The sequence below is a fragment of the Triturus cristatus genome, chromosome 6, assembly GCF_964204655.1.
Source record: "Triturus cristatus chromosome 6, aTriCri1.1, whole genome shotgun sequence".
NCBI lineage: Eukaryota > Metazoa > Chordata > Amphibia > Caudata > Salamandridae > Triturus > Triturus cristatus.
In genome coordinates this window covers 534,700,506-534,715,971 of record NC_140589.1, presented here as the reverse complement: position 1 = coordinate 534,715,971, position 15,466 = coordinate 534,700,506, and the positions used below count along the sequence as shown (strand labels likewise).

Genomic DNA, 15,466 nt, shown 5'->3' with positions numbered 1-15,466 from the left:
TAGTTAACCCTGATTGGCTGTCCATAACATGTACAATAAGTTGAGCAGCCATTCAGAACTCAGGCACATGGCCCCTGTGTCATAGAAATTAATAAATACAAAATATATAAGTGAGCACACCCTGACCCCCAGTGATGTTTTGGGAGGCCAAAGGACCCCTCTTAGTTGTCTTGATCGACATGAACAACGTGTTGTGGCAGCAGTTGTAGGACTCAGCTATGGTCCTCATTGACCGGCATTTAAATTAATGCTAGATTTGAGGGTCACGAAAAGGAGCACATATCAAGCACAACAACATATTTTTGTCATGATATAAACCAGTTTTTGGTGGTGTTATACTCATTTTAGAAATTCTCGTGAGTTTCCAGGTAATTTTACAGTGTGAAAAATGATGATCCCCTGCTGATATTTGACATACCATGTTTGGTAGAAAACTGTTTACTGTCATGATTTTCTCACACAGGTTATGGAAGGTGCCCCAGAAGCTAAAATGAGAACACAATTTCTTCCTGAGCCGTTAGAGGATAAAGTTTGATACTCGGTACAAACCATGTACTTCCAACAGCAGCAGCCTCCTGTCAGTGGATTCCCCAGTGCTCTGCTGCAGCTTCCCACAGGGCTCTAATGAACAACCAGAGCGCAATATCCTGTATTTATGATTTGGATGGAATCAAAGATGAAAACCTTCAAGCATTTCCTTCAGAAATGAATGAAATGAGAGCGTTCTGCTTGTCATAGAAATTATTTTTAGTGCTTAACAAGCCTAACATGAGAACCCATTTTCTATCAGTTTTCAAACAGCTTGCTCATCAATGTCACTAAAACATTCTGACATGCAGACTATAGCATGTACTTTCAACTTCAGCAGCATTCTGTCATGTAACTCCCCAGTGCTCCACTGCAGCTCCCCACAGTGTTCTAAAGAACAACTAGAGCAATGCCATTCTGTATGTATGACAAAAGTGTAGCACATCTGAAGCTATCTTGATGAAGTCAACGCTGTGAAAAGTAAAGTATTTCCCTTGGAAATTAACACAATGCAGTGGTTCTTTTTGTCTTAGAAATTATGGTTAGTGCTCTGGAAAGTAACATTAGGACACAGTTTTATGAGTTCTCAAATATCTCCCAGGAAAATATTCTGAAATGCATAGAGAAAAGTGTATTTGTAACAGCAGCAGCAGTCTTTCATTTAACTCCCTATTAATCAACTGCAGAGTCACCACCGAGTTCAAATGAATAACTAGAGCGCAGACATGTTTTATTTAAGACGAAAGTGCGGCACTCTTGAATGCTATTTTGTTAGCATAGGAGCTTTTGAATTTAAAGGGTTTTCTGAGGAGCAGGCTGAAGTAAACTAACACTGAATTGTTAATGCAGGCATGAAACCAGCGGGTTCAAAATGTGCCAGAAGCTATTTTTTATTGTAATTTGATGCATTATATATTTTTAAAGGGGTTCAAAATAATTCAAGGGAGTGATGTTTGCATGAGGACAACAGACCCTTTCCACATCTGTTTACTCGTTACTCAGCCTACCCTTCTCAGTCGGCTTAACAGCTCACTAATTTTAAAATGGCAAAATATTTATGGGCAGATATGAAAATATATATAAATATAAATTCAACAGACGTTGTCACCTTCTGTGACTCACCATACAGAGGAACACAAACACCTCAGATGCCGGTCTTTGTAAGTATCGTTTTCACCCTTTATTTTATTTTCTTCGTTTAATTTGTGGTCAAATTTGCAAGATTCTGAATATCGATATTTAGATCCTATGCTGACGGGCTTCTGCTTCTGCCTCCTACTGGGCCTCCATTTACTTCACAAGTGCATTGTAGGAGTTGATGTTTGCACTAAAGGTCACATGTTAATTTGGATTTAAGGCCTCCAGCACTATGCACTGCAGTTTGGCTCATGTGTGAACAAGGCTGCTGGGGCAGGCGAAATGAGTCAGGGAAAGAGAAAGCAATGCTGCTGGTTTGAAATGAAATAAATGCTGGTATTCCTCAGACTTGGGCTTCTTGTTGTGTGGGATTTAAACGTCTGGATGCTCCAAATCTGTCTTCACGAAGCTAACACGGAGCTCCCTCTCTGTCAAAGCAATTGTGCTTGCTGAAAGCGAGCACAGTTGGCTATGGCTTGGCAGGAGCGGTAAAGCTCCCACCAAGCCATAGCAAATGGCTAGGTTCCGGAGATAGGCACCCTGAGACATAGCAGGAGCCGGCCCTTGGGGGTGGCGATTCCCAGGACAATCTTTGGCTCCTCGAAGGGTGCTGCGCAGACATCCTCCTTTTTTTCATTTAGCCCTGGGGAGGTGGTGGTCCTCGGGAATGAGGATCCACAACGGACCCCGTTCATTATATTATTTGAGGCCCGGGGAGGTGGCGGTCCCTGTGGCTGCCGGGTGGCCATGTGGGCCCCCCTCATTCCTATGGTAATTGTCCCAGGGAGGTGGCGTCCCTGGGGCTGCGGGGGGCCGTGTGGGCCCTTCCGCATTTTATTGTTAATTGCCCCAGGGAGGTGGCAGTCCCAGGGGCTGCAGGGGTGGGCACATGGCTCCCCTCATTTATTTTAGCTAAAGCCCAGGGGAGGTGGCAGTCCCTAGGGCTGTGCAGGAGGCCATATGCACTAATTTAACAAAAAGCCACACTGGCACCTCCTGCATTATAAAATAACACTGTCCTCTAGATTTGGCCCACTCGAGAACAGTGTTTTTTATAACACCTAAGTGAAAAAGATGTGCGTGTTTTTTTTTATTTTGCCAGAAAGCCGGGGTTCCACCCAAAATTCAAATAAAAAAATTGGCTTTTAAATCCTGTTGGACCATCTGGGACGTCAGGGTATTCCTATCCTACACCCTTTTCTTTTTTTTTTCTTTTTTGGTGGAACTCAGCTTCAAGATGGCTGCCAACACTTCCTGGTTGAAGTGTTGGCAACCAATCAAATTTCAGTAGTAGCCACGAGTCCACTGCAAGAACTCGCATCCCCAGATATCTCTATTCTTTAAACTCAAATATCTCTGAAACTACTGAACGGATTTACACCAACTCACAAAAAGCACGGTATCCAGACCAACATGTATCTTTCTGCCAAATTTTGTGTAATTCTGTCCAGCTGTTCGGGATGTATTTGTGTTCAAAAATGAAAAATCCCCATGGACATAACATGGGGAAAATGCATTTTGGGACCCTCCTTTTTTCTCAACCCCCGCTTGATGGATAACCCCGAAATGTTCAACACAGCAGCTGAACCAAAAAGGAGATGTTTTGTAAAAAAAACAAATGTGTGAAGATTCGTCAAGCTGCGCCAAAATTATTGGCAAAACAAAACACACTTTTCCATAGAAACTTCTGCCCTAACCATAACTACCTACTGGCGGGTGCCAGTAGGTAGCTTTAGTTAGGACCTGGTTTCCATGGGAAGAGCATTTTTTGTTTTGCCAATATCTTTGGCACCATTTGACGAGTCTTCACATAATTTTCAAAACTAATCGTGTGTGTGTGTGTGTGCGTGTATCTGTGTGTGTGAAAACGAAACACTTTCAGAGTAAGCTTGCCACACCAATTATGTAAAAGTTCACAAGTTTAGATGGAGAGCAGCTCCTGTCTAGAGCACCCTACAACACCAGCGTATCTGTTCACCTCAAATGTCTTTTTTTCTTTGCTTGTTTTGAGTTATTTTCACCATAGAAAGCAAAGGAAATCAGACAGTCAGCACAGTGCGAGCAAAAGTATAAATATATTGTTGATTCATGACACAGTAATATAAAAAACATCCGAGCACTATTGCCCTAGATGAATATTAATAAGTCCCTTCTGATCTATTGCCATTAGAGTATCCAGAACAAATCTGGTTTAGAAATCAATGGAAAGACTCATTATTGAATAGGCTACAGTGTGTGTGTGTGCAGTAAAAGCCATCAAAAGTATCTGAAGTTCTTCCAGAACCAAATTTTATCACAAAATGAGTGGTGCACATTTTACTGCATGAGAAATATAAATACAATATAAGTATTATAGTGCCATGTGTGTACAAAATGGAGACAAGGCCTAGTTGCAGTGGCGGCTTGCATCTAAGGGGAGAGGAGGATAAAATAAAAAACAAAAGAGACACTTACCTTACAGGCGCTGTGCTCCACCAGACCTCTTCTTTCTTCAGTGCAGGACTGTGGGTATGAGCAAACTCACTTGCCCAATGCTGGGGCTGCTCACATGCAGCTTGTGAGCAGCACCCTGATTGGAGGGAGCGACCTCACCCAGTAGTACACAGTGCTCTAGAGGCTTGCACTTGCTCTCAACCCAGCTGTCTTAAGACAGCTGGGTCGAGATGTTTAAAGTGCGCATGTGAGAGGTGTGCACTTTAAAAAGTGCAAAGGCAGCCCTCTGCCTACCACTCTTGGTTCAGGATGGGACGATGAAAAATAAAATGGTAATGAATTACCATTTTATTTTTCATCTGGGGGCATTTCGGGGCATTTATGTGGGGGCGACGCTCCTTCGCTCCAATGGAGGAGCCGCCCTTGCTAGTTGAGGCCTAGTTTAGCATAGGCCGGGAAAACACGGTTCTGTGCTTCATAGCAGTTTTATTTTAATTGCAAAATGTTCATATTAATATGTAAATCAAAATGTAGCTCTGACACCACCATATAATACCAAATAGGCCACGGCCACGCTTCAACCATTTTTCCAAAGCAGTGACATCGGTCATGTCATACAGGCCATAGTATTACAAAAAAAACTGAGTGGGAATTTTATTGCAATAGACCCTGCAATATCCTCCTAAACTAAAACCAAAGCTGTTCTCCTCTCTGCAACAAAGCTTGTATCTGGTGAAGGAAATGTTACATGTACTCTATGGTTTGACATTACTCCGGCGAGTAGCATTACAATGTCCATTGTTTAAGACTGATATTTGTTCTTTGTAAAGGACGCAGGACAATTTGTTGCTATTCCAGCATTGACTCCTTTGACTGGGTAGCTATCTATGAAAATGCATAAATAACTAAATACATATTTTGGGATGTCCAACTCGCAATAAAAGTGTAACTCACAAAACAATACCTTAAATAAGATATCTCTGTGTACATGGACGAATGCATTGAATCTCCTTACATAAAACGTATGTTGGTCTTGCGGTATGGTAGTTATGGCATTCTAAAAGGCAGGGGCAATGGAGTGTTTGAGTAAGAGCTAAATGTTTTGACTCAAATGAAACTGCAAATCGAAAATATAATTTTGATTACTAGTTTCATTCCAGCAGCTCTTGTTATAATGATACAGCTATCTTTAATTTCTGTTTATATAACATTATATTTTTGTTTGCAATAGATGACGTCAATATTGAAACCACTGCTATGAAAAATTATAGCTGTGAAAAATTATGTGAATATTAAGTCTCTTGTAATACAGTGTGTATACTAATATTTGCTGAAGGCGAAATCTGGATAAACACCAAAACATCGTAGGGTTTTATTAGCATCCACCAGCATGCATATTCTGAAATGCCATCTGTTACAAATCTCCAGTGCATTTCTGACTGATCCTGAACACAGTTATTTCGCCTAATAGATGTCGTCAATGTTTAAACCGTACTTATGATTTCAATAAAGCAGCAAATCTCAGCAGATACAGTATCAAAAGACCTAGATATTTAAGCTTGTATTTGTTTATAAATTTACGAAATCGTCATAAACAAATACGTCCAAATATGTTGAAACTATATGGCTGTGCACACGAATAACAAATGCAATACTTTGTTTTCTATTTAAAATACTTGCATGTGTTAAATAATTTTTTTAGAATGATTGTTTCTTCCTGTAGCTGAGTTTAATAACTAAAGCTATTGCATTTGTTTGCAGTAAGGACGTGCCTACAGAGAAGACTCTTTCGGACACCGGAAATCCCGAAGAATACCCTACAGTGTCTCTAGGTAAAATCTTAAAGATCCAGTGTTTTGTTACTTTTGAGGATGAATGCTTTTATGCTTGACGTGGTATATTTCATATCCCGAATTTGCCCGTAATAAACAACGTCTGCAAAAATAAACCACTATTGTCCTTTTGTTTGTGCTTATCTTGGAGTCCGGTGAAGTAAGTAGACATCAATAGTGGGTCCTTGGTGGACATGACAGAGCTTCTACTCGATCGACGATGAGGCCAATTTGCAAAAAGGGATGTTGTCCTAAAGCACACACTACCAAAGTAGCTCTGTAATTTACACAGAGTATGTCTAATTCACAAAAGAGAGCGTGTGTGCAATTGCATATGTAACTTACCACGCACACTAAAATTACGTATCTGTAGACACAGCCATGGAAGAGCCAAGAAGGGAACAAAGAAGACAATGCAAAGAGTCTGCATTCACACATGTGATGATTGCAATGCAGGGTTATTGATTCTCCAAAAATAAACGCAATGTTTGCTTTTGTTTTTCTTTCACTAAATTAGTTGTTTTAATACTTGACCTAATGTTTTCTTAATTCATGTTATTTTATGCTGTGTTGTGGAGACATTCTAAACAATTCTGAGGTTTCTGCTGAAGAATGGAGTGTGGTTTGGACTGTAAACATGCACTGCCAGTAGGTGTATAGTTGTGTTCCTCTGACAAGGAATCTCGGATCTTCAATGAGATATGGATGAGAATTCACAGTGATTGATTGGTGACACTGCAGGGTTTTCTGAAACTGATTATGCTTCTAAGAGGTTGGTAGACATGCCCATTGACCGTCAGATGTATCCGTGTATGGAAGTTGCAGAAGTGAGTGCAGTTGGGTGCCATAATAGCCAGTTATTGATATATTTGGGCTGTGATGTATGTTAGGAGTTCTGTCTTAATGTGTTCTGCTGTAGAATAGCATGTGATGTGTCCTAGTGGAGAGTGCATTTGTGAGCATGGTGAGACACAACTATTTTTGGCATACCTTTTCTTTAGCCAGATATATGTTCACACGTGTATCCAACGTGAACTGTTTGATGTTATGTGTGCCACTGTGAGCACAGTGATACCCATCTTTTTGGAAACACATGCTATGTATAATATGTGTTCAAAGTTATTTTTAGTCAGTGTTATTGAATTTTCGGTATGTGAGGTGTGATTAGGGATGTATGCTCTTATAATGCCCAACCATATGGAATATTTGTGCTGCATTGGATGTGCTTGCAAGCTTCCGTCAGTTATATACTGTAGAATGTCTGACCTGTGATTAAAAATGTGTGCTCATGTGAGCATGGTAAGGACTTTTTATGTTTTTTGGTTCTGTGCAAATGTTTTACCAGAACTCTACTGTTTAATATTATGTTGTCTGTGATTAGAGGTGTATTGTATGCATTAATATAATCAACCAGGTGGCGTATATGTGCTTTGTTGGATGTGTGTGCAATGTTTTGTTGAATTTGTACTGTTGGAAGTTTAGTACATGGCACGTGATCAGAGGAAAGTGCGGCTGTGAGCACTGTGATACCCAACCATGAGAACTAGCAGTATTGTATCTTATATCTGCACAAGGTTTCAATTGTACTGTTTTCAGATATGTGTGTTGTACATGATCAAATATGTGTGCTGTTATAGGTAGGTAGGATTGTAATATTCTTTATTCAGTTAAAAAAACATTAAAAGATGCAATGTCTTAAATCTGTGATATCAAAATTCATCTGGCAGGGTGGCCGGGCACGCTTCTCTTATTCAATGCTACGACGCTTAAGATCTGAGGGCGGGGTAGGTCTACCTGATTTCAGCCTTTATTACAAAGCAGCACAACTAAGAGTGGTAACTGAATGGTCCAAGCGCGAGTCAGAGAAACACTGGCTACACATGGACCGCTCCGTCACGAGTCAGACTATTTGGGATCTCATATGGCGCCCCAAGAAAGATAGATCAAAGAATTCCTACATCAGCACCCCCACTCGCACCACTTTGACAGTCTGGGACACCATTTCTAACAACGACCAGTGGACCACCTTCCCCTCGCCCTACACCCCACTCCACTTTAACCCAGACTTCCTACCGGCTCTTCATGAGGGCCCCTTTGATGCCTGGAAAGAAGGCGGAAGCCGGGCACTAACACTCTTTCATAACGCCAACATGCTTACCTTCGAGAATTGCAGGAAGGACTATGGTTTGGAGCCGTTAGAACACTTTCGCTACCTCCAACTATAACACTGGGCCATCTCCCCTCACAAAGCAGCTACACGGCCACTCACAAAATTTGAAACATATGTCCAGAGTGCCAACTCCATGAAAGGGATGATCTCCTTCCTTTACAAATATCTACTCAACTCCACGCGCTCCCAAGACCTCGGTACACACACATGTGGGAGGAACTTCTTCAACGTGCAATCTCTGACAGGGAATGGGAGGGACTGTTGTCCGACATCACAAAATGCAATAATTCTGTGAAATTGCGTGAGGCCCACCTTAAAACTATGATGGACTGGTACCTATACCCCTCTAAGCTTAAACTCATATTCCCAAACACATCGGATCTGTGCTGGAGGGACTGCGGCCTAGTGGGGGATTTTCATCACATTTGGTGGGACTATCCCACTATCCGGCCATTTTGGGAAGAAATACTTGCTCACATTAAAGAGATACTGGGCTACCCCATCTCGACCTCTATAGCAGAGACACTGCTGGGTCTCCGTGACCCTTCTTTAGAACATCAAACCAAGGCCGATAAGGACATCATGTGAACCTGTATTGTGGCGGCAAAAACAGCAATTGCGGCGGCCTGGAAGAAAAAGGAGGCACCCGCTATCTCACTGTGGCACTCTTGCCTCTGGAAGCTATTAAGTCTCGAGAGGATGTCTGACATCTTCCGAGATGACTACAAAAACCTTCAATATAAATGGGGCCCGATAGTCACCTTCCTCATGCGGGGACTTCCGCAAGCTGTCTGGCCCCCCCTCCATCAGAATTATGAACCTCTTCCAATTTTAATAATATTCATAACTGATTAGTTCCTGTGTCATTCAGGCGATAGATCGCCGCCACCACCATTTTGTGGGTGGGTTTTGAGGGTGGGTTTTACTTTTCTCCTAATTTAGTTTTGGGGACTTACTTTGTTCTGTTTTTGAGTTTCTTATTTCCCTTTTACGGTAATCTCCCTGTTGGAGAGTGCCATGTCAAAACTTTGTCACAAAAGAAAGACGGACTGCATGCAACGATTGTTCATTTGACCCACTCGGAGCTTTAGAGACAACGAAAACTGTACCCTGCTCTTAGATAACACTGTAAGAGAAAGCTTTGAGTGCCTACATTGTATTACAAGACAGCCCTACATAGGAGGTGTTACATTGTTATGACCTATGTTGCTTAACGCTCTCCTTATAATGTACTGCATTTACTGATATGACGCCAATAAAAATAAGTTTGGAAAAAAAAAGATGCAATGTAATACAAGTTATACACATATGATGTCAAAAGATAGAATATTAAACCCCTCACCCAGCATGATTTTATAATTGGTGAGCCAATTCTATTGTCATGTAGTTCCTACCAATCCATAGGATCTGTGGTTTGTTAGACAACATAAACTTTGGGCGAGGTGCCTAGTCTGATTCTGGGCACCCCTGCAGGATATGGTGGCCTAGAGACCAGCTAGCTTACAGTGTCACTATAAGCCCCCCTAACCTTACCAGGGAGCGAATGGTTTCTGGCAACCAGTGAATATGACAACCCTGATCCCTCAGGGATCGTGGAAACAGATCAGAACCTTTTACCTAGTCACTCTTTCTTTCTTGTGCACAGAGAAATATACAGAATGCACAGTGGGACGTTTTCAATATATTTATTGAACCAACGTTATTTTAGTATAGAATACATGTGCTGCGGTAATGAATAGACAGAAGCAGATGAAAGTGATTACAAGCACCAGAAGAGTAAATAATAGATATAGCTCTTCCCTGGTGCTAAAACAGTTTATATATGCAAACATATAAAGAAGGCAGTAATCAGGCGTACTCCTACTATGTGAGACCCTACTCTAAGTGTAGCTAGAGGGTGTGTGGGTGTAAAGCCAAGAATCCCCCTGAGGGACGATCAAACCCCATTGCCTGGCGGGAGAGAATGTAGGAGCCCGTCTTGGTCATGAACTGACACCCCTTTACGGAGATGTCGGACTGCTGCATGGTGAAGTCTCAGCATGCAGGGACCCTCTGTGTCACATGAAGTGCCTCCTCTACTCATCTTATGAGATGCTCTTCATTTAAAATAGTAAGCAGCCTGCCAATGTGCGTATAGATTAGTGATGTTATGGATATGTCCACATGGATAAAAGACAGCTGCCTCACGGTCGACTGGGACAAGACCAAAGTACTCATCCTGGGACCCACCCCTTCAGCCTGGGATAACTGCTGGTGGCCAGCCGATCTGGGATCTCCGCCCACACTGACAGACCACGCACGCAACTTTGGTATCATTCTGGACTCTTCAGTCACAATGACCCGCCAAATTAAGGCAGTCTGCTTCTGACGCAGCCTGCTTCCACATGCTCCGTCTGCTCCAAAAGACATTCAGATGGATCCCTCCAAAATTCAGAAGAACGGTCACCTACGCACTCATCGCTGGCAGACTCAACTATGGCAACACACTCTATGGGGACGTCACCCAGAAACAGCTCAAGAAAGTTCAGAACGTCGAAAACGCCGCCACAGACTGGTCCTCCATATCCCCTGTTGCAGCCATATCACGCAACACCACTGGCAACTCCACGGGCTCCCAGTCAACAAGAGAGTTACTTTAAAGCTCTTCAATCACACCTACAAAGCTCTACATGACAAAGGACCAGCGTAGTTGAACCACCGCCTCACATTTCACATACCTGCCAGACAACTCCAATCCTCACAACTTGCCCTCGCCTCCAACCCCAGTATCCACAAGACCAGAAATGAAGGAAGATCGTTCTCTGACCTCACAACCAAGACCTGAATACCCTACCCCTGCACCTCAGGCAATCAGCGCAATTCAGGAATGGCCTCAAGATCTAGCTCTTCGAATGATCCTCCTCCCAGTTCAACCAGCAGGGCCCCACCCCCAGCACCTTGAGACCCTTACAGGTGGGTAACCGCGCCTTACAACACCTTGATTGATTGAATGATTGATTGATATGTAGATAGGCCTGTCACACTTTGGATGAAGATAGAAACAACATATGTATATACTACGTAGAAGGGCCTTGGACATGATGTTCAAAGCATCATGATAATTTTGTGCAAAGCTAGATGTTTAAACAAAATAGTGTCAGGGAAATTAATCCAACATTGTCATGCACGCAAATATGTGCAAAAGGTCACACCAGAAATGTTATTGTGAAAAATCGGACAATGTAAGAAATGAGCAGCTTCACTACATGGGCCTAGCCCAGGCACATAACACTATCAATATTGTTTACAATTAGAACCTGAGATAAAATCATTTAAAAACCATAAAAGATTATGTGGGGTAACAATTGGTATGGTGCAAAGATGTTTAAAATTCATTAAACTTGTATATACAATGCATAATTTAATAAAGTGCATGTGCTAAAACGAGCCTCATGCTAACCAGTGCTAATAGAGTTAAAAAATAAAATAAATATACCATTAAGAAAAACTCTACTTGGGCTAAAAATCCCCACTCGTGTACTGGGCTTAAAGAGATACTATATTATGTCTAAAATCAGGTATCATTCCATTTCTTACCTATGTGACTGTGATTTAAAGTACTTGTGTTCTAAAGTGCATGCGTAATTAAGAACAAGCGGTTAAGTGGCAAACAAAAGACAGTATAAACATAAAAGCGGGTATTTTACAACGATCTTCCATAGCTGTTACAATTGTGGTACCCACACTTGTGGAATATGCACCCTGTTGAATGTGTATCACATGTATGTTTTTGTCTGTATACTTTTTAATGTTGTGTGTTGCATGTGATTTAACATGAGATTCAGGGAATGTTTTTCTTATGTAACAATAATAACATCTGAAAATAGGGATTAGCATTTATCACATAATTGTTTTCACACAATTATTTTTAAAAGCAGTTACCCTTTTACACATATTTTTTCCCATGGAACCCTGGGTTTAGTAGAAGATTACTTGCTGGAGCTGTGTAAGTGAAACTGATGTTTGCCATGGCTGTGAGAGTCATTTCTGCTTAAGTAAGCATTACTTATAGCAGTCTCGCTCAAATGTTTCCTGGAGATGTATGGCTGATTGGTTGCCTCTACATCACAAAGGAAGCCAAACAATACGCCTACAACTAAGTGAAGAAATGAGGATTTGTATATTCACCAATTCATTTTTAAAAGCTTGTATTGAAAGGAATAAGTTGTATAATGCAAGAACTGAAAAGGTTTTTGTTTTTAGCAGTTAAGAATATTTTGAGTGATAAGTAGGTTGACAGAGGTACAAAGAAAAATGCAAAAAATAAAGCACATTTGTTAGACCTGCCAGCCTTATTGTGGTCATCCGCCAAATGTTTTGCCCTCCACTTATGGTGAAATCTGTTTTTGTTGGTGTAAGGGATCTGAGCAGCAGATTGGCTTATATATTATAGGTCTCTTGTACCATATACCCAGGGTCTGTAAATGAAATACTACTATGGCTGCTTGCAGCACTTATTGTGCCACCTACTTAAGTAGCCCCTTAAAACATGTCCTAGGCCTGCCACTGGTAGTTCAACTTGGCACTATAATCCCCTTGCCAAGCCTTTAACTCTACTTTTATTGCATATGTCACACCTAAGAAGGCCCAAGGTAGCCTATAGGGCAGCGTGCATTGTAATTTAATGGTTGGACATGAACTTTTAAGATTTACATGTCCTGGTAGTAAAAAACTCCTACATTCGTTTTCCACTACTGTGAGGCCCCCCTCTCTTATAGGATAACATTGGGTTACCATGTTAAATTTTATAAGTGCTAACCTTTGATTGGGAGCAGGTCAACATTTCATGTTTGGTATATATGTATTTATAATTAAAAATCCTCTTTAATGGTAAAGTTGAATTTTAAATTACAATTTTAAAAATTCCACTTTTAGAACGTTGGCATTTTCCTGCCATTTCTATTTAGTGCCAGCAGACTGGTCTACGTCACATGACTGGGTGTAGTTGGCAGTTGGACTTTGTTAATTCCTTTCAGACAGTCACACAAATGTAGGATTTGGTGTGCCTGAATTGGCCATCTACTGGCAGGATGGGAGGCAGAGCTGGACGAAGCCCCAATTGCAACTGAATAGACTGTACTTTGCCATTTGACAAATTACTTGTCACCACTGCATTGCCCTTGAAACCAGCTTGGAGCTTTGGCAGGGGAGTCAGAAAACTCCATGCACTTCTCAAGGAAACCTCTAGAAATGTCTCCTACTGCAAAGAAGGCACCAGGCATACAAAAAGCTTCCCTCAGACCCACTCCAGCACACTTTCTGGACCAGTGGGAGGGCTCTTAGAGGAATGCCTGTGACCTGCTCTCTGTAAATCAATCAAGGATTAACAAATCACCCATGAGGGTCTCGAGGTGCTGGAGTTGCTAACTGCTGTGTGGTTAACTGTTGATTCGATCATCCAGGTAACGTCCTTTCCTGAATTGCCGGATCCATTGGACATTCTGAGGTGCAGAGGAAGGTCTTTCCAAGCTTTGGCCACCAGCTGTGAGTAGGAGCATCCTCCGCTGTTCCTTTGGTGGATCTGGGGGGTGCCTGCGAGGAAGAGGGAGGCAGATCATCGGTGTCTGATCGTCAGTGTCTGGTTGGTTGGTGGAAAGTCATGTATTTTTAGATGTATCCTGGAACTCCCAAAGACTTGCTTTGCTTCACCTGGTAGACAAACGCCATGATTTGTGGGGACTACGAGTCCCAGCAGTTCAAAGGGGTCGTTAAGGAGGGCCTTAATCGCTTGCACCTGCTTATCCTACGACATCGTTATAAAGCACATCTCTTCATCCTGCGGCATGGGACGCACGTGGCCAGTGCCAGGAAGATGCAGGGCAGATCTACCCTCCTTGGCCCTAGCAGTTAGGAGATGCCTGAAACCTTTCAGAAAGTCCATCATTAAGTCCAGGTACAACTTCAAATATCTGCACTTTCACCTCTATTTTCGATTTGTGCTGGGGTGGGACTTTGCCCCTTAGCTTGTCTGAATTGAAAGCCTGTACTGTGGAGCGTGGCCAAGAAGGGGCCGCAATGGACATGCTTTAAAGAGATCCTCAGCTTGCACCATCATCATTCTCCATTAATCCTGCCTATCCCGCCTATCCCGCTTCCACTTGCCTACAATGGGATCCCTTACTGCTGGCACTGCTGGAGGCCACGCGGGTACACTGTGCTGAGACAAGTGAGCCCCCTGGGTTGGACACTTACCAAGACAAGGCCAATGCCTGAAGCAAGGCATGGAGGCTTATTTCCCCTACTTAGCTGCTGTGTTTAGGATGATGCATGAGGCGGCAGTCTTCAGGGAGATCTGCCCAGTGCGATCACTCCAGTATCAGGGAGAGCATGCTGCAGGAGGCCTGAAGGCCTTTGCACGCCACTCTCTGCACCCGAAGGACGAGCGTGGCCTGAGTTTGCCCTACCTGCAGTTTGTTAGATCTCCCTGTGCCCTTACTGAAGGGTCGAGGGGGTACAGAGGACTCAGGGCAGGGAGTGCTGCTCCTGCGGTGGGCTGTTGAGACCAAAGCAACGTGACTTCGGCCTGAAGGGTATCTTGATCAAAGCGATCCTTTTGAGTCTGAAGGTCTTCTGGAGCTGCATTTGTTAAGAGTGAGTGCTGAACTGAACTGGTGGGGCCACCTCTGGCATCCTGTGCTACTTGGAGGTGATGCCCCAGTCGAGCTTGGGACTAGCAATGTGGAAAGCCTGATTTTGGTGTGGCTGTGCTGGTTGGGGGCAGTGCTGGGGTCCTGACTGCATTTCCCTGAGTGGTATTTCATGACCTGACACATGGGCCAATGCTCTGGACCTCGGGGCTGAGACATCGCAGGTGAGGGGCTCCCCCACTGGCCCCAAAAACTGTCAGATTTACTGAAGGAAGTCTGCAAGACTGAGGATCTGGTTCTCCAGAGCCCCGGTGCTGCTGCATTGGTGAAGTGGGTGGCCTGTACGTGTGAGCCTGATGTAAGGGGCTAAGAGTGTCCGGGCCCCTTGGGTGAGTGCCTCCTGACCGAGTGTGATTAGGCTCCCCTTGATTGGCACATCAGACTGTATACTGAGGTCAACTGCATAGTGAATGGTGTGCTTGGGGCCCCCGACAGAGCAGAAATGTTGCTGGAGACCTGAGGCCCTCCCTAAGCCACGGCCCCCCACCTGGGAATATTGGGGCCATCCTCCTAAAGACCTCTTTGAGGAGTGGATGTTTTTAGGAGGATGGCGAAGGACGCACCTTGAGGCAAGTGTGACTACAGGGGTCCCTTTACCCTTTTCCCATGTGGTAATTAGGACCCAATTTTGGGGTATAAAAACACCAGTTAGTTAGAGGAGAACACAGGTCACCCTAACA

The 15,466-nt window shown here is 43.1% G+C and overlaps 1 protein-coding gene across 1 annotated transcript in view; it reads left to right on the top strand.

Annotated features, from left to right (window-relative positions):
* Positions 1-15,466, top strand: part of IMPG1 (interphotoreceptor matrix proteoglycan 1) — a 1,638,967-nt gene that overhangs the window by 668,592 nt on the left and 954,909 nt on the right. Inside the window, exon 5 of the mRNA XM_085609628.1 lies at positions 5,860-5,930. Within this exon, the coding sequence (XP_085465754.1) occupies positions 5,860-5,930 (71 nt within the window). The remainder of the gene's footprint in view (positions 1-5,859; positions 5,931-15,466) is intronic.